The sequence below is a fragment of the Scyliorhinus canicula genome, chromosome 6, assembly GCF_902713615.1.
Source record: "Scyliorhinus canicula chromosome 6, sScyCan1.1, whole genome shotgun sequence".
NCBI lineage: Eukaryota > Metazoa > Chordata > Chondrichthyes > Carcharhiniformes > Scyliorhinidae > Scyliorhinus > Scyliorhinus canicula.
In genome coordinates, this window is record NC_052151.1 from 108,651,938 (window position 1) to 108,672,285 (window position 20,348).

Below are 20,348 nucleotides of genomic sequence, written 5' to 3' on the forward strand. Positions count from 1 at the left end.
TAGATTTAGAACTGAGATGAGGAGGAACTACTTCTCGCAGTGGGTGGTAAATCTGTGGAACTTGCTGCCTCACAGTGTGGTGAATTCGGAATCATTGCATGGTTTCAAGAAGGAGACAGATATATTTCTGATAAAAAAAACAAGTTAGAAGGATATGAGCAACAGGTGGGGAGGTGGATTTGAGACCAGGAAGAGATCAGCCATGATCTGATCTGATTGAATGGCGGAGCAAGCTCTAAAGGCTGAATTGCCTCCTTCTGCTCTAATTCCTATGTTCCTATGAATGAGAGTTTCAGCAAAACATCAGCTAAGGCAATAATGAAGTAAAGTTGAAGTGATGGTATTAGTGATGGGGCGAATATGTGTTGAAAATTCATCTCGGGGTCAATTTTAACATCAGGGTTGCTAATAGACTGTTTCTACATCAAATAGTTGCCAGGAGAGGGATTGCATTCAGTGGCTAAGGAAACAATAGCCTTGAATCTTTGTTCATTGAGTACTGATGGACGAGAAGCCTTATCATGTGCATAGTGCAGAAGGATAATGAGAGTTTGAGGTAGAGTTGGCTGTTATCAGCATACACATGGAAACCAAAATTGTTTTTGGATGATGGCACCACAATCACAGAGAATACCATTTTGACGAGGTTAGATATGTACCAGCTCTCCTTCACATGCCTCCCTGATCTAGTTATTCCTCAACTCTGGAACTTTTTCCAATTTTGTTTATCTTTCTCCATGGTCTTCCTTTGCCTAGCCCCCCAACAGCTGAATGACCCCCTTCTGCACAGTAGGAATTCTGTGATCTATGATGATTACATATATGTTTATCATATGTAACATACAAATTAGGAGCAACAGGAGGCCACTCGGCTCTTTGAACCTGTTCGGCCATTCAATAGGATCATGACTGATCTGATTTTAACCTCAACTCCTATTCCTACCTACCCTCAATAACTTTTAACCTCCTTGCTTATCAAGAATCTATCTACTTCTGCCTTTAAAATAGTCAAAGATTCCAGCTCTGCCGCATTTTGAGGAAGGCTGTCTTAAATGTCCAGTCCCTTATTTTTACAGTGACCCCATAGTTCTGCCAGAAGAGGACCATCCTTTCCACATTGGCCCTGTCAAGTCTCCTCAGGATCTTATAGGGCAATCACAATATATTTCACAATCAAGTAGTTTCCTACTCTTCTAAACTCGAATGGATACAAGCCTAGCCTGTTTAACCTTTCCTCATAAGGTAACCCACAAATTCCAGGTATTAGTCTAGTAAACATTCTTTGAGCTACTTCCACTGTATTTACATAGACATAGAATTTACAGTGCAGAAGGAGGCCATTCAGCCCATCGAGTCTGCACCGGCTCTTGGAAAGAGCATCCTACCCAAGGTCAACACCTCCACCCTATCCCCATAACCCAGTAACCCCACCCAACACTAAAGGCAATTTTGGACACTAAGGTCAATTTAGCATCGCCAATCCACCTAACCTGCACATCTTTGGACTGTGGGAGGAAACCGGAGTACCCGGAGGAAACCCACGCACACACGGGGAGGATGTGCAGACTCCTCACAGACAGTGACCCAAGCCGGAATCGAACCTGGGACCCTGGAGCTGTGAAGCGATTGTGCTATCCACAATGCTACCGTGCTGCCCGGTTTACACCCTTCCTGAAGTAAATAAAGCAATACTGTGCACAGTACTCCAGATGTGGTCTCACCAATGCCCTGTATAACTGAAGCATATTCTCCCTACTTTTGTACTCAATTCCCATTGCAATGAACGATAACGTTGTATTAGTTTTGGTAATGAATTGCTAGACCTGCATAATAACCTTTTGCGGTTCATGTACTAGGATTCATTAACACTCAGAACTCTGCATCATTATCATTTATCATTTAGATAAATGCTCTTCTTTTATTTTTTTGGCAAAATAGACAATTTTACATTTTTCCTACATTATACTCCATTTGCCAGATCTTTACCCACTGACTCAACCTATTTACATCCTTTTCTATCCTCTTTATGTCCTCTTTGCAACTTACTTTCTTACCTATCTTTGTGTCCAGCAAATCTAGCAACCATACCTTTGGTTCCTTCATCATTTAAGAGAGGGCACAGTAGCACAGTGGTTAGCACAATTGCTTCACAGCTCCAGGGTCCCAGGTTCGATTTGCGGCTTGGGTCACTGTGCGGAGTTTGCACTTTCTCCCCGTGTCTGCGTGGGTTTCCTCCGGGTGCTCCGGTTTCCTCCCACAGTCCAAAAATGTGCAGGTTAGGTGGATTGGCTGTGTTAAATTGCCCTCACTGTCCAAAAAGGTTGGGTTGGGTGGGGTTACTGGGTTATGGGGGTAGGGTGGGGGTGGGGGCTTTGGTAGGGTGCTGTTTATAAGTGCAGATTCAATGAGCTAAATGGCCTCCTTCTGCACTGTAAATTCTGATTCTATGATCATAATCATTATATAAATTGTTGAGCTGAGGCCTCAGCAAGAATCTCTGTGGCACAACATTCATTACATCTTGCAAATCTATGTCTATCCTGTTTCAAATTAGCCATACAATCATCTATCCATGCCAAATTGATATCCCTAACACCATGAGCTTTTATTTTCTTTGGTGTGACAACTGATCAAAAACCTTATGACATTTAAGGACAGTACATCCGCTGGTTCCCCTTTACCCACAGCATATGGTACTTCTTCAAAGAACTCCAATAAATTGGTTAAACAATGGCTAAAATTTTATGTGCGACATGGGTGCATGGCCGATGGGACCAGAAGTAGCCATGTTTCCCGATTCTTCCCAAGATCAATGAAAGAAAGCCATGTAGCCATTGACTGGTCAGGGTGAAACACATCCGGATAGGGTAAGTGAGGCCAGTGGGGCAGGAGCATGGTGGGCAGCATGTCCAATAGTGGCCCAGTGGGATGTTTAAAAGTGGCTGTCAGAGACCACTGAAGGCTTCGGAGGAGGCAGAGGGAGGTCTGCATCATGGCAGCAGCAGCATCTGGTAGACACTCCAGACTGGAGGACACTTCAGATGGGCAGAAAGCCCCCCGGTTCTCCGATGACTGTCTGCATGCTCTTGTGAGGCAGTGACTACCAGGAGGGACATCCTGATGGCAGCCCACCTCACCAAGTAGGCCTGGGCAAAGATGGAAGCTGAGGTTAGCAGGCACAACCTGGTCTGACGCACGAAGATACAGTGCCGGAAGAGGCTCAATGATCTTCTGCACTTGGCAAGGGCGAGTTTTAAGTTGACCTTTCCCATTATGGGGACTGAGGAAGGCTGCACATCCTTCATTGCACTTATGTGTGCAGGAGTAAGCGAGTGTCAGAACAAACCTCTGAGTGGCAATTACCAGGGTACCTTGCACAAAACTGTAGAACCTGGGCCTTGTGATCCCAAATGATTTGAGCATTCATGGAGGAATACCCCTTCCTATTGAGAAAGGCATCTTGCTGGCACACTGTGCCTTGATGGACACATGGGTGCAATTGCTGGCAGGCTGAATGCGGTGAAACTCTGCAATAAGCGCAAAGCCTGTGGACCGCACCGCCCGGCTGGCTCAGTCTGGAATGAAATGGATGAATATGCTGAGACGAACGGAGCGCCAGTCACCATCATGATGCAGCTGTGCACAGCTGACTGGCAAACTTAGAAAGGATCACTCATTGGCTCCTGAAAAATCCAGAGGCATGAAGGTTAAGGGCTACAATGACCTTGAGAACCACAGGCATTGGGTATCCATCCAGACAATTGGAGGCGATCTGCGGTCATCTGGCAAATGGATATGATGGCTTCCCTTGAAAGCCGGAGCCTCCTGCGGCACTGGCCCTCTGTCATATCAATGTAGTTCGATCACTGTCTGTACATCCTGGCATCTGGATAGTGGTGTATTCTGCAAGGCCCTTCCCTGCTGGCCCTGAACATCCAGTGCCTGCACTTCTCATCTGAGGTGATGCCTGCGACCACCTCCATCAGGTGGAGAATGCGACAGTCTGGAAGACCGTCCTGCTGACCCTCCGGTCCAGGAATCTCCAAGTCTCCCATTGGCAGGAAGTCCTCCCAGACGCGCTCCACACTATTAGGTCCCTCTTATGCACAGAGACCAATCAGACCCCTCACGAGAGGCTCTTCGTTTTTTCCAGGGGCACTACCATGGGGGTCTCACTTCCGGCATGGCTGAAGACACCGGGCCCTGTACCCCTGAGGAAGCACGTCAGGGCGCACAAAACCGACCCCCTTGTTGAGAAGGTGTGCCTGCTTCACTCCAACCCCCAGTACGCCTTCGTCGAGTTCCCCGACGGCCGTCAGGACACCGTATTCCTCCGGGACCTTGCACCCGCTGGGTCCAGCATCCCCTGTATCATTACAGATGCACCCCTCACCCTACACCCCATCCTGCCGCCCCCTCGGGCTCCCGAGCCCACTAGCTCGCTGCATCGGTTCCGCGCAACCCCGCCGCCCCCTCGCGCTCCGTGCCCACTGAGCCCACTAGCTCGCTCCACCTGTTCCGCGCGCCCGCACCGGCTAGCCCCCAGCGCCCTCAGTCCCCAGTCGAACCAGACGAGTATGGAGCTCAGACGAGATCTTCCCTGGAGTCCGCCATCGTACCCCAACCCACAACACCCGTCCAGCCACCGCAAGAGGCTGCAACCCTGGTGCTCCGCAGATCACAGCGGACAGTCCGACCACCGGACAGACTCAATTTATGAACCACCACCCCCGCCGGACTTGATTTTTTTTTAGGGGGTGAATGTGGTGAATGTAACTCTGTAATTCACACTGTATTGTGTATACATGAGACCATGCATTTGTAAGCGCAGTTGCGTTGCCCGACCACTAGGGGGAGTAACGCTGGGAATGCATAGGAGTTTGTACAGGGCTCCACCCTTTGCTCCGCCCACGACTCCTCCCCCTGGACTGCTGTATAAATACCAATGCTCAGAGCCAGTCGTTCAGTTCATCGAGAGTTCAACGCGGAACAGGTTGGCTCTGTTGTACGTAGATTAAAACCACTGTTCATATCTTAAAGCACGTGTCTTGTGAATTGATGGTTCCATCAAACCCGTCCTTCTTGTACAGGTCACACCTGCCCCGGAAGAGATCCCAATGGCCCAGAAACTCTCCCTCCTGCACCACTGGTGTTTAGCTGCACTATCCTCCTGTTTCAAGCCTCAAAGCCTCACTGGCACATGGCACAGACAGCAATCCTGAGATTACAACCCTCGAGATCCTGCTTCTTGGCTTACTGCCTAATTCCCTGAACATCTTCTGCAGAATCTCATCACTCCTCCTGCCTATGTCATTGTACCTATGTGTACTACAACCTCTGGCTTTTAAACCCCCCCCCCCCCCCCCCCCCCCACCTTCAGGATGCCCTGTGCTCGTTCAGAGACATCCTTGACCCTGGCACCAGGGAGTCAACACACCTTTCTGGAGTCTCTTTCACTTCCAAAGAAGCGCCTATCTGTGCCCCTTACTATAGAGTCCCCCTAAGTATCCCTCTCCTGCACTTTGCCCTCCACTGCTGAGCAACAGAGTCAGTTGTGGTGCCACTGTTCTGGCTGCTGATGTTTTCCACTGAAGGCTATCCCCCCCCCAACAGTATGCACAAATGTATACCTGTTCGAGAGGACAACAGCCACATGGGATTCCTGCGCTGACTGCCTGCCCTTTTGTAGCGGTCACCTATCCGTCTGCCTGCACCTTAGGTGTGACCATGTCTCTATAACTCCTATCTATGACGCTTTCCGCCACCTGCAGGCTCCTAAGTGGATCCAACTGCTGCTCCAACTGAACCACACAGTCTGTGAGGAGCTGCCATTGGTTACATTTTACTGCAGATGTAGTCGACCGGAACGCTGGAAGCATCACAGATCTGTCACATCTTACAGTTGGAGCACTGCACCCCGCTGAGTGATATTTAAGCACTAGTAAATTAATTTGAAATAAACACTTGAATTATTGTTAGATTGAGTTAAAATTAACTATTTGGTCCTGACACAAGATTTTTACTGTAAAATTAAAACCTGCCCTCAGGTTTAGTTACTCCACTATCTAGTTAATCAATTAGATTTGTTTTTCAATGTTGTTTTTTTCAAATTTAACAGATTCCCAACCAGCCAACCAGGTCACAGCTTTACTGTGATGCCACCAGTTTTTTTTCCCCACCCCCACAATTTGAAGGGCTATTAAAATCACTTACCTTCCCAGAATGGTCTCTGACTCTCTACCTGCAGATGAACAGTTACAGGCCAGAAGAAAGTAAACAGAATGGTAGGGAAAAAGCACGTCCTCCCACTCTGCACCAAATTACCAAGTTTCACCTCACTCTAGCTGTCTCACTCACTCTGGATGTCTCGACTTCACTGTGCGCAAGCTTACTCTTTGAGTTACCACATCTTATCAATTGTGATCACTTGCCCTACTATTTAGTTTGAACCCATCTCTGCTTCCTGAATTATGCTGGGCCCAGAGGGTTCAGGTGGAGGTCATCCAAACCATACACTATCCCCAGTACTGGTGCCCATGAACCAGAACCCACTTCTCCCACAACAGTCTTGAAGCCACACACTCATCTCTTATTTATGTGTGGTAATTTTTATGTGTCCCGAGTGATAATTCAGAGATTATTACCTTTCAGGTTCTGTTTCCTATTTTCGTAATTATCCGCCATTCTTATTTTTTATAACCTCACCTTTATTCGAGAAGAAAATCCTGCTATTGAAAATGTCTTCAGCAAGGCCTCTCGTATCTACATTAATAGCAGAAGAAAGTATTTTGTTACGTGAAGTGAAAATAAATAATGGAAAACTGGTGGAAATGGCATCTGTAGCTCACCTTCTTATCCATGAATGTTCCAAAGACCAAAATAAAGAATCCCTAAAAAAAGGACAATATTCTTTAGTGGTTAACAATAGATCTTTAAATTATTTCAAACACTTCTTTAACACTCCATTTACTATTACAAAATGACGATTTGTCAGTCGTGTATTCAAGTTAAAATAGACTTTAAAAGCAGAGGTTTTCTTTAAACAATGGTATCTAATACTGAACTTATCAGAGTAAATTGCTGGCAGGTCTATAGAATTACTTTCCTCGGTGGCCGAAAATGTTTTTAAAAATTGGGCCGGATTCTCCTTTCTTGAGACTAGGTGCTGACTCCGGGGCAAGATTTGTGGACTTCCACCACAGCAAAACTAGCTCCGCACCTGGACCGATTCAGCTACTGTTGAGGGACTAGCATTGGGTGCGCGACGTGGAACACAATGGATTCCAATGAGAAATGGTGCCAGATTCGCTGGTTTTCCGAGTGACACTCAGGAGGCTGACAAGCTGCAGCCACATATACACACTTCACTCCCCACACACACCATCCCAACGAACACGATGGCAGCAAGATGCCTGACCCCACAATTTACGGACAGCGACCTGGGGACCCTGCTGGATGCGGTGGAGGAGAGGGAGGCCACCCTGTATCCTGGCCATGGAAAGAGGCTGCCAGCCACTGCCATTCACCATGCCTGGATGCAGATGTCAGAGGTGTCAGGGTGACCATCAACACCATCCGGAGCGGCCAACAGTGACGTAAAAAACTGCTCATGGCGGCCAGGGTTAATAAGCAGCACTGTGCCTCTAGCACTACCACACACCCATAACCCTCCCCACCCAGAGGCTGGCCGAAGCTCCACCCTGCAACACATGGTGGCACCCATATCGGTCGCTGTGATTGGGTGCCCTGGCCACTGAGGCCACCAGCCATCCAACCCCTGAGCTGCATGTAGCGGACTGTCTAACTCCCCTCCCCCCAGAGGAAGCCCGTGCATAACCGACAGGAAGGGGACCACCTGACCTGTTGCCCCTCACCCTGGCTGAGTAGAGGCCCAGAGGAAAGGGAGGTCGCCGGGGTGTAGATCGGCCGGGGCTGAGGAAGTGAGAACCCGCTGAGTTCTGGTTCCCCATGCCATGTGTGTCAACCCGCTCCAACACCACCCATACACCACACTCCACCTACACCGGCCTCACCCTCACAACCACCCTCACCCCACAGTACCCTTGCCCTCATCCCCACACCACCCTCACCCCCACCCCCACCACCACCACTCCCCCATGGCCCGCGGTCTAATCATGCATCTTGTCTTGTGTATTGCAGGGCCTGCTGGGGATGGGGGATGGTCCATCGGCTGACCCCCACCCTCAGCCAGTGCCACAACTGGAGCCCTCCGGTGTGCCGACGAGCAATGAGGAGAGCACTCACCTCAGTCAGGCACTTTAGTGAAGAGGCTCCTGGGACACTATCTGTGTTCATCACACAGTTGATCTAGTACATCAGGTGGAGGTAGGAACTCCGGAGGGGGCGTACAGTTGGAGGGCGGCCCTACCCCAGGGACTAGCTGCCGTCCAGATAGGTTTCATTGTTCTGGAACGGACAGTCCCATCAAATGTGGAGATGCAGTCGCAGAGCCAGGGCCTACATGAGGGGTTGTTGGCAAGCATTCAGTACCTGTGGGCGCAGTTGGAGGAGTCCCACCGCATGCAGGAGCAGGAGGTGGTGCCGCAGAGGTGGCGTCCATGGCAGAGGCATTGGGGGCAAGGGTTTTGGCTATGGATCAGCATGTCCAAGGCCTGAGGCATTCTGTGCAGGTGCTGACCGAGGCCTGGCATGGTAGCACAGTGGTTAACACTGTTGCTTCATAACGCCAGGGTCTCGGGTTCGATTCCCGGCTTGGGTCACTGTATGTACGGAGTCTGCATGTTCTCCCTGTGTCTGTGTGGGTTTCCTCCAGGTTTCTTCCTACAAGTCCCGAAATGCGTGCTTGTTAGGTGAATTGGACATTCAGAATCCGGTACCTGAACAGGTGCCGGAGTGTGGCGATTAGGGGATATTCACAGTAACTTCATTGCAGTGTTAATGTAAGCCTACTTGTCACACCAATAAAGATTATTATTATTATTATTAAAGGGAGCCATGTGCCAGAACCAGCTGGAAAGTGCAGTGGCACTTCTGAGCCCAGTCACAGCAGGCCATGGCTGAGAACATCGCCAGCTTTGCCCAGGCACTGGCTGACGTGATGCATGCACAGAGGTGGCATAGTCCCAGGGGCAGATGGCGCAGTCAGGTATCGGGGGAGCCGCAGGGAATTGCTCCACTTGTACGCCCGTCCCATGGAGTAGCCCGGGGGCCATCAGGCGCCCCGAGGGAGGAGGTGGTGATGGGGCCCGTGCCGGTGACTCCCGCAGAGGAGATGCTGGGACAGAACCTTGGACCTACCTCTTCATTCACCTGAGGAAGGAGCAGTGCTCTGAAAGGTAGTGATTTGAAACAAACCTGTCGGACTTTAACCTGGTGTTATAAGACTTCTTACTGTGCTCACCCCAGTCCAACGCCAGCATCTCCACATTATAAAAATGTTAAGGAATGATCTATGACATATTGATCCTATGAACTATGTTTATTTGTTGATAATTGCTTTTTATGAATTCTACTGCATAAATATGAATTAACAATATAGTTAGAAGTCAAAAGTTATAAAACATAGATCATACATACCTGAAAAGTGTTGAGAATTGTGAAGATATAATGGAAAGCTTTAGGAGAATCCTTTTGAAACGTTGGTATTCCAAATGCCCAGGTGAGACCGAGGATTGGGGTTAGCACTGCAATGCTTCTCGCAGCTTGTTTGAATGTTTCTCTATCCTGATAATTGCCTCTGGCTCTGCCCCCGATTGTTGGTCGTAACAGCTTAAATATGACTACAATCAGAACAATGAGGTTGATTGCGATTATAGCCAGTGCAGGTACAACAAATGCAAGTAGAGGGTACTCTTTCTCCCAGCCAAGCCAACAGGCATCTTTTCTGGTGTAACTCTTTCTTGGATAGGTAACTCCAATTGTGATGACAGTGATTATTAATGGACATAGGTAACCAATACTAAATGATATTCCCATCATAACTGACTTACTGAGGTCATGGAATGGGAAAAGCAAACGATACATAAGTAGAAGGCCCAGGGTTAACATCCAAAAAAATAAGGCAAGATAGAAAAAGTGAATGAAGAAAGTAGCAGCTGTGCAAGCCTTTGTTGCTGGATCTACAGCTGAAGCCACAATGAACCATATATCAGCTACCAGCAGATTTACCGCAATGTTCAGAATTCCAATATGACGCATGTAAGAGGTCTTATTTTTGGTCACATGCTTCCATACGATGCCCTCTATAATAATCGTGATTAATAAACATCCAATTGAAACAGCAACTCCGATTATAGTTATATACCCCAAAGCTGGGTCGTCTATTGAATCAGGAGACATTAACATTGAAAAAGAGGTCATGTGATCACAGATACATGTGACATTTTCTTCATTAATTTCAGAGGTACAGCCAGTGTTATTCCATGTACCATTGCCACTAAAATCCCAAAATGCACACATGGCAGTGTTCAGATCAAGCATTCGATTTCTTGGTGAGAAGGTCAAGTTGATGTTACCATGGATCGTAACGTTTAATTTTATTGTCACAACAAGACCATTAATCAAAAAGTTGTCGTTGAAGGTTGTGGTGCTGGGTAAAATATCAATCCATGTTGGATATGCAATTATGATGACTGTGGCATTTGGTGTATCCTTAAATTCTTCAGAGGAAATGGATACACTCGCACTTAAATTGGAATATTTTTCGGTGGAGATATTAAAAAAGGGCATACCAATAGAACAGTTATTGTTTTGATGAATAATTCCCGTAGCTCTAAATTCAAGACTTTCTTCTTTGAAACAGTAATTCTGCAGACTGAAGTTAGTCGTAAAATTTTCCACTGCCTGTAATAATTGAGAACTAGATCTGGAGTCATTTTGTGTGCTTGTGAGATCTTTCCATGCACCTGCTTCTATTGTTGCAGAAGAGATAATGCTGCTTACAGTTTGCAAGAAATTCTGAAAAACACAAAAAAGAGCTTTATTAATTAAATATTCAATTTCAAATTCAAAGAACATCAAATATTTTTTACATCAGAAAATGGCCAAAAGATACAGGCTTGAACATATGAACATGCAAAAATGATATTCAGCGAAAGAGGAGTTGGTCCATGAAGCCTGGGGAAACATTGCTAATCCCACCTTCCCCTCATAGCCAAATAAATATATGAAAAGTCAAAGCAAAGCAGACCCAATAAAATCAAATCAAATCTGGAATATTCCTCTTCAAATCCCTCAAGTTATCAAAACCAACTTAGCTGGTCACATTGACCATGTGTGCATCAACTGTATATCTACTGACCTTTTATACAATGGAACTCTGCCCTGACCATTTAATTTTATTAATGGTTTTGAAGGTTTGGAGAGAGTCAGCACACACCTCACAAACCAGCAATAGATTCCAGATGCTTCGTAATCTCTGAGCAAGGAAGTACCGAACATCTCGGCCATTCCTACGTCTACTTGGTTTAACTACATGTCTTTGGTTACAACTCAAACTGTCAAACTATGAAAGTCCATTAATAGGCACACACTCTTGTATTGTTTCACATACATAAGAAATAGGTGCTGGAGAAGACCACTTGGCCCTCTGAACTTGCGCCTCTTTGTGATGATCCTCCTTGATCTTCTAGCTCAACTACACATTCTCGCATTATCCTCATTTTCCTCAATTTTCCAAAAAGCTATCCTCGAATACATACAGTGCAGAAGGAGACCATTCGGCCCATCAAGCCTGCACCTACCATCTGAAAGAGCCTCCTACCTAGGCATACTCTGGCCCTATCCCCGTAACCCTGCCAAGCCCGCACATTGTTTGGACACTAAGGGACAATTTTAGCATGGCCCATCCAGCTTAACTGCACATCTTTGCACTGTGGGACGAAACCGGAGTTCCCGGAGGAAACCCACGCAGACAAGGGGAGAACGTGCAGATTCCACATAGTCACCCAAGGCCGGAATTGAATTTGGGTCCCTGGAACTGTGAGGCAGCCGTGCTAACCACTGCCGCCAAACTCTGTTAAGCTCTGTCTTGAATATACTCAATCGTTATGCATCCAACTCTCTCTCAGGTCAAAAATTCCCTGCCCTGTGAGTGAAGAAATTCTTTAACTTGTCAGTTGCAAATCTCTACCATTGTGACCCTCATGTTCTAAACTCCCCAGTCAGGGGGTATCTTTCTCACTATCTACTCTGTCAAGCCCCTTACATATTGGGCATCATGTGTCGAGAACTGTGTACCAAAGAAGACAATAGGGTGTTCCCCAATTGGAAACCCTGGCTTAACCTGAAGTTTCGGACAGAGGCGTTCAAGTCTGACGATCCTGACCTATATAAGAAATCCAGGTACGACGTATGGAAAGCCATCAGGGATGCAAAAAGACAATACCACATCAAGCTAGAACCCCAGGCCAGCGATACTAACCCACAATGACTATGGCAGGGCCTACACAAGATCACAGGCTACAAAGCAAGGCCAGGCGGAATATCTGGGGCTGGAGCATCCCTACCCGATGATCTGAACAAGTTCTATGCCCGCTTTGAGCAGTCAGGCAACGCATGTGCCACCCGCCCCAACAGCCCTGGACACACCCATACCCACTATTACAGCCTCAGAGGTAAGAGCTGCCTTCCTGAAAGTGAATCCGCGGAAAGCGACGGGCCCCGACGGAGTCCCTGGGCGGGCACTCAGAGCCTGCGCTGACCAGCTGGCAGACATCTTCAACACCTCACTCCTCCGCTCTGAGGTCCCACTTCCTTCAAGAAGACCACCATAATACCAGCCTCCCTGAACAGGCGCCGGAATGTGGCGACTAGGGGATTTTCACAGTAACTTCATTGAAGCCTACTCGTGACAATAAGTGATTTTCATTTCACACCAGTACCAAAGAAGAACAAGGTAGCCTGCCCCAACGACTACCGACCAGTGGCCCTGACGTCTGTTATCATGAAATGCTTCGAGCGGCTAGTCATGAGACAGATCAATGCCAGCTTCCCAGATGGTCTTGATCCACTGCAGTTTGCCTATCACCTCAACCGGTCCACAGCAGATGCTATCTCCCTGGCTCTACAATCAACACTTGAACATCTTGACAACAAGGACAACTATGTAAGGCTGCTATTCAGAGACTACAGCTCCGCCTTCAACACCATTATCCCGACAAGACTTCTAACCAAACTCTGCAATCTTGGACTTGACCCCTCCCTGTGCAACTGGATCCTTGACTTCCTTAACAACAGACCGCAATTTGTCAGGATGGGCAACAGCACCTCCTCCTCAATAGTCCTCAACACCGGGGTCCCACAAGGGTGTGTACACCCATGACTGTGTGGCAAGGTTTAAATCCAACTCAATCTATAAGTTTGCGGATGACACGACTGTGGTGGGCCGTATCTCAAATAATGACCAATCAGACTACAGAAAGGAGATAAATCATTTGGTTTCATGGTTTACCGAAAATAAATGTCGGAAAGACCAAGGAACTGATCATTCTCCATTGGCTGACGCCTGAATCATGGCGGGTGCTGATTTCGTACCAAATTTCACTTCTCTGGTGCCTCGACAGCAACGTCAATGCGTTCCACCATTAGCATATCATTAGCAGGCCTGACCCGGTATTCTCTGGGGCCTCCGCAATGCTCCGCCTCCACTGGGGCAAATTCCCGATGGTGAGGCTCATGTGTGCATTTAAAAATCATGAGACAGGAGGCATAGCTGCTGAACGAGAGAGAGGGAGCATTGAAAGTGTTCAACACCACTATAGTTTGCTGACAGTTGTGCCGCTGGCCGGAGGACTTCTGCCAGGGCCGGGGGAATAGAGGGGGTGGTCAGGAGGTGGGCTGTGGGATCATGGTGGACAGGCATGGACCACCATTGCCATGGCCTGCAAGGCAACCATGCAGCTGTGCATTCCCCTGACTGCCCACTGTGAACTTAGGGCCACAGGTCATATGGGTCCCCCCCCCCCAGGGCACCTCCTAATTTTGCTAGTGTCACTCTGCAGAACCACGGGCCATGGTGAGTGGTTTGCACAGCAAGGTGCCTGCCTTGCAGTGTGCGGCAATGGCAGTCCATGCGTGGACACCGCCCCAGTCTCTTGGGGCGACACCCCGGCCCTACGGCCCGTCCCTCCATCACTGCCCCCCCCCACCCCCCACCCCCCCATCATCTTGGCCCTCCTGCCAGCATTGTCAGTGTCAGGCCTGGCAGCCCACGGTCACGCCTCTGCTTGTCCTACCTCCTCTCTCTCCCTCAGCAGCCCAGAGTCTAGTGAATTTTGGTAAATTATCACTAGTGCATTTGCAATTTCCCTAGCCATCTCTTTTAGAACCCTGGGATCCATTCCATTAGGGCCAGGAGACTTGTCTACCTTTAGCCCCATTAGCTTGCCCATCAATACCTCCTTAGTGATAACAATCATCCCAAGGTTCTCACCTGCCATAGCCTCATTTCCATCAGTCACTGGCATGTTATTGTGTCTTCCACTGTGAAGACCGACCCAAAAAACCTGTTCAGTTCCTCAGTCATTTCCTCATCTCCCATTATTAAAATCTCCCTTCTCATCCTCTAAAGGACCAATATTTACCTTTGCCACTCTTTTTTGTTTTATATATTTGTAGAAACTTTATTATATGTTTTTATATTCTGAGCAAGTTTACACTCATAATGTATCTTACTCTTTATAGCTTTTTTAGTAGCTTTCTGTTGCCGCCTAAAGATTTCCCAATCCTCTAGTCTCCCACTTATCTTTGCCACTTTGTATGCTTTTTCCTTCAATTTGATACTCTCCCTTATTTCCTTAGATATCCACGGCCGATTTTCCCTCCTTCTACCATCCTTCCTTTTTGTTGGTATAAACGTTTACTGAGCACTGTCTTGATAGACCCGGTTAAACCAAACCAATTGACATGTAGATTAAAATCCCCCATGATAACTGCTGTACCATTTCTACATGCATCCGTTATTTCTTTGTTTAATGCCCGCCCCACTGTAATGTTACTATTTGGTGGCCTGTAGACTATTCCTATAGACTACTACTATTCCTGATTTCCACCCAAATGGATTTAACCTTATCCTCCATAACACCGATGTCATCCTTTACTACTGTCCAGACGTCATCCTTAAATAACAGAGCAACACCACCTCCCTTACCATCCACTTGGCCCCTCCAAATAGTTTAATACCCTTGGATATTTAACTCCCAGTCGTGACCATCCTTAAACCATGTTTCAGGGTTGGGGGGGATTAACACACGTGTCATGGGGAACCGCAACTAAGCAGGGTCTCACTTCTTTGCCCGTGGCCAGGCTCCACCTCGGTGACCTCCCATTCATCCGGGCCACTGACCACGTCCAGGGCACTCTGCATGACCACGGTGAGGCGATGCAGGTGCGATGGTTCCCTTCCTGTCTTCTCCCGCTCCCGACGATTGCGTGCAGCCTTCTCTGGGAGGGGACAGAAGATGACAGTGTTAGACTGTCCGACTCATGCAGCCCAGGGGGTGGGGTGCTGGTATCCTCTGTGGCCAGGGCATCCGGCTATGGCGGCTGGTATCGGTACCAGCATGTGGTGCAGGGTGGGAGGTTCTGCCGCTCTCCAGGTGGGGAGGTGGGTTACGGATGTGTGGGATGGTGGTTGGTGCCAGGGGCACAGTACTGCTTACTCACCCAGGCCACCCTGAGGTGGTTGTACAGTTGTTTCCCGCACTGCTGGCCTGTCCGGACGGTGTTGCCCACGGTGCTCACGACCTCTGCCACCTATGCCTAGGCAGGCAAACGACGGCAGCTGGCAGCCTCCTTCCCAGGCTGTAGTACAATGTCATCCTCCGCTCCTCCACCATGTCCAAGAAGGTCTCCAGCTCGGCGTACGTAAATTGTGGAGCGGCTCTCTTCACTGCCATCTTGTTGGCTGGGATGGTGTGAAGGGTGTATATGCGGCTGCATCTTGTCAGCCTCCTGAGTGTCAATTGTGAAACCAGCAAATCTGGCACCGTTTCTCATTGGAATGGATTCTGTTCCAAATGGCACCGGTGCTAGCCCCTTAACAGTAGAAGAATCTGTCCAGGCGAGGCACCAGATTTGCTGTCGAGAAAGTCCACGAATTCTGCGTTTGTGGCAACTCTTTGTCTCAGAAATGGAGAATTCCACTCACAATGTTCTCCCGTTGGAGCTCAATCGCCCCAGAGGCGATTCATTGTCCCTCACCAAGCACATTTACGCATAGTAGGGATCGTGTGGGATTCTGTTCCAAATCCCGCTATCGGCCATCATTTTGAGCAGGTGGCATGTTATCGAGGTCCGGTAGCTGTCCTCGCTCTGCCCTGTAATGCAACATCTGCCCCGCTCATCACCCCCACCGCAGAACTGCTGGGTCCCCCCACAACAGTACACATGCATGTGCCTGACGCGGTCAGGTTTAAAGCAGGCTACTTGACATCCATTTAAGGGAAATTAAATTCATCTGTCTGGACATCTGGAAGCGATGAATTACAGCCAAGTAAAAGCTTTTGTCTTTCAAGCGAATAGAAGCCTTGCAGATCAATGGATCTGAGCGGGTTTCATCCCAGGGAGTGTGGCTTTCCATGAAGTTATAACTGTTGCTTTCTGTGTCTGAGGCAGTAACTGTAAGGAACAGGTGAGTTTTAAAGCAGTGATTTTTTTTTCATTGTTTCTCTCTGGACTGCTCTTTATCTTCAAGGCAGGGGTGACAGGGATAGGGTCACTGATATGGGGTGTCTCTGTTATGAAGTTCTCTGATATAGGGGGTCTCTGATACAGGGGTCTCTGGTAGGTGTCTTCAATGGGGCTGGGGAATGGGGTGGGCAGGATTTGAATTGTCGGGGGAAGAGGCACCTACCGTAAATAGTTAGCCAGTTGGCCCACTGCAAGTTCAAATGCGTCTGGGACATGCTAGGAAATGCTTGACCCAATCCACGTCCACGTGAAACCCGATCAGTGGGCCGGAGAATCACCGAGGCACGGTGAATCCGGTGCTCAGCCCATGAATAGGACGCAAATGGGAAACGGCCGTTTTTTTCGTTCGACGCCAGACTCTCCGTTGCCTTGGGAACTCCAGCCCACTGTAAATACAGGGCAGGAGAAGAGTTCTTCAAGTGCATTACGAGGAGCTGTGCCAGCTATTACATCATGCCCTGCTGATATGATCCTTTGACAATGCAACTTTATGTTTACGCAGAGTGCAACTGTACTCAAATCTTAGAACACAAGATCACCGTGAATGTTGTCATAAAGATACCAGCTGAGAGTCAGTGGTGGCAATCTCACCTTGGAGTCAGATAGTTATGAGCACACATTTTACACCCAAGACTTATTTCTTTTAACTTTTCCATTTAAGGGGCAATTTAGCATGGTGAATCCACCTGCCCTGCACATCTTTGGGTGGTGAGAACCATGAAGACACGGGGAGAAAGTGCAAGCTCCACACGATCATTGACCCGAGGCCATGATAAAACTCGGGTGCTTGGCGCCATGAGACAGCTGTGCCAACCACTGCACCACCGTGCTGCCCATACACCCAAAACTTACGCAGAAATGGTATGCTGAGCATTCAGGAATGAGTGCTGCATTGTCAATGTGTTATCTTTCAGGTGAGATAATAAATTGCCCCTTAGTGTCCAAAAGGTTATGTGGGATTATTGGGTTGCGGGTATAGGGTGGAGGCGTGGGCTGAAGCAGGGTGCTCTTTCCCAGGGCTGGTGCAGACTCGATGGGCTGAATGGCCGCCTCCTGCACTGTAAATTATATAAGATGTTATATTGAGTTCTACCTTCTCACTCGGGTGAATATCAAATATCCCGCAAGCAAGGAGAGCAGGGGTATTCTCCAAGTGTCCCTTTTCATATCCCATCACTAAACCATATGACGCACGCATAATTTCATAGAATTTACAGTGCAGATGGAGGTCATTCGGCCCATCAAGTCTGCACTGACCCTTGGAAAGAGCACCCCACTTTATTTTTTTAATAATATTTTATTGAAGTATTTGAAAAATGTTGTAACCAGTGACATCAACATGGTAAAAGAAACATTTCCCCCCCCCCCCCAGCCCAATCTTCAAACACCTCAATCACACAACAACAATCCCCCCCCCCCCCCCCCTCCCCCCTCCCCCCCCCCCCCACCCCCACCCGGAATACTGCATCTGCTGACAATTTTAATTTTCCCCGAGAAAGTCGATGAACGGCTGCCACCTCCGGGTGAACCCTAACATTGACCCTCTTAAGGCGAACTTGATAACTTTATTTTCTCGAGATTGAGAAACCCAGCCATGCCACTAACCCAGATCGACACTCGGGGGCTTTGAGTCCCTCCACAATAATAAGATCCGTCTCCGGGCTATCAGGGTGGCAAAGGCCAAGACATCGGCCTCTTTCGCCCCCTGAACTCCCGGATCTTCCGACACTCCAAAGATCGCTACCTCCGGACTCGGCACCACCCGTGTTTTAGCACAGTGGACATAGCCTTAGCAAAACCCTGCCAAAACCCTCTAAGCTTTGGGCATGCCCAAAACAAGCTGACAGATTTGCTGGGCTTCCTGCGCACCTCGCACACCTATCCTCTGCCCCAAAGAACTCACTCATCCTAGCCACTGTCATGTGTGCCTGGTGGACTACCTTAAATTGTATCAGGCTGAGCCTGACACATGCTGAGGATGTATTAACCCTGTTTAGGACATCCGCCCATAGTCCCGCCTCTATCTCTCCTCCTAGCTCGTCCTCCCACTTGCCCTTAAGTTCCTCCACCAGGGTATCCTCCACTTCCGAAAACTCCTGGTAAATATCCAATACCTTCCCCTCTCCCACCCAGGTACTGGAAACTACTGTGTCCGTATCCCCCGTGGCAGCTGCAGCGGAAAGGCCGACACCTGTTTTCTCAGGAAGTCTCGCACCTGCAAATACCTAAAACCATTCCCTGTTGGAAATTTAAGTTTATCCTCCAAGGCTTTCAAGCTGGGAAAGCTCCCATCTATAAATAGATCCCCCATCCTTCTAATTCCTGCCCTTTGCCAAATCCGGAACCCGCCATCTAGCCTACCCGGTATAAACCTATGGTTATTATAAATCGGAGTCCAAATCGATGCTCCCTCTACTCTCTTATATCTCCTCCATTGTCCCCAGATTCTCAGAGCCGCCATCTCCACCGGACTTGTGGAGTATCGGGTCGGCAAAAACGGGAGAGGTGCCGTTATCAGTGCTCCCAAACTGGTGTCTTTTACATGACGCCGCCTCCATCCGCTCCCATGCCGACCCCTCCCCCACTACCCACTTCCTAATCATAGCTATATTAGCCGCCCAGTAGTAAATACAGACGTTCGGCAGCGCTAACCCACTCTCCCCCCGACTTTCTTCACTCGCGGGGTTTTACCCGGCCACACAAAGCCCAAAATAATCTTTTTCACCCGCTTGAAAAAGACCTTGGGGATGAAGATGGCGAGGCACTGAAAGACAAACAGAAATCTGGGTAGGATCGTCATTTTCACTGCCTGTACCCTCCCCGCCAGTGATAGCGGGAGCATGTCCCATATCTGAAAGTCCCCTTCCATTTATTTTACCAACCGCCATAGGTTTAACTTGTGCAGTGCCTCCCATTCCCGGGCCACCTGGATTCCCAGCTCTTCCCTACTATTCTAAGCGACTGCTCGCCCAGTGTCTTATCCTGTCCTCTTGCCTGGATTGCGAACATCTTGCTTTTCCCCATGTTCAATTTATACCCCGAAAAATTGCCAAATTCCTCCAAGATTCTTATTACTTCCCCCATCTCCTCCAACGCGTCTGAAATATACAAGAGCAGGTCATTTGCATAGAGCGTGACCCGGTGCTCCACCCCACCCCCTCCCCTCCGAACCAGCCCTTTCCAGTTCCCAGAGGCTCTTAACGCCATGGCCAATGGCTCCATGGCCAGAGCAAACAGTAACAGGGAGAGGGGACAGCCTTGCCTTGTCCTTCGGTTTAGTTTAAAGTACCCCGACCTCAGACGGTTCGTACGGACACTCACTACTGGTGCCTGATAGAGTAACCACACCCAGTTAATAAAGCCCTCACCAAACCCAAACCTTCCCAGCACCTCCCACAGGTAATTCCACTCCACCCTTCTCCGCATTCATCTATCCTTGTGGCCAGTATCTTAGCCTCATCCCCTCCACCCCCTCCGGAGGTTCCGGCTCATATAATTTACTATAGAAGTTCTTAAACACCTCGTTTACCCCCGCTGGGCCCAAGACTGTATTCCCGCCTCTACTCTTTACTTAACCTACCTCCCTGGCCGTCTCCCTTTTCCTGAGCTGGTGCGCCAACATTCTGCTTGCCTTTTCCCCGTACTCATAAATCGCCCCCCTTGCCTTCCTCAACTAT

At 48.6% G+C, this 20,348-nt stretch overlaps 1 protein-coding gene across 1 annotated transcript in view; it reads right to left on the bottom strand.

The window, feature by feature from the left end:
• Nucleotides 1-20,348, bottom strand: part of LOC119967932 (adhesion G-protein coupled receptor F1-like) — a gene marked incomplete at its 5' end in the record, with an annotated part of 102,243 nt that overhangs the window by 19,190 nt on the left and 62,705 nt on the right. Inside the window, 3 exons of the mRNA XM_038801028.1 lie at nucleotides 6,706-6,762; nucleotides 6,849-6,890; nucleotides 9,559-10,938. Of these exons, the coding sequence (XP_038656956.1) occupies nucleotides 6,706-6,762; nucleotides 6,849-6,890; nucleotides 9,559-10,938 (1,479 nt within the window). The remainder of the gene's footprint in view (nucleotides 1-6,705; nucleotides 6,763-6,848; nucleotides 6,891-9,558; nucleotides 10,939-20,348) is intronic.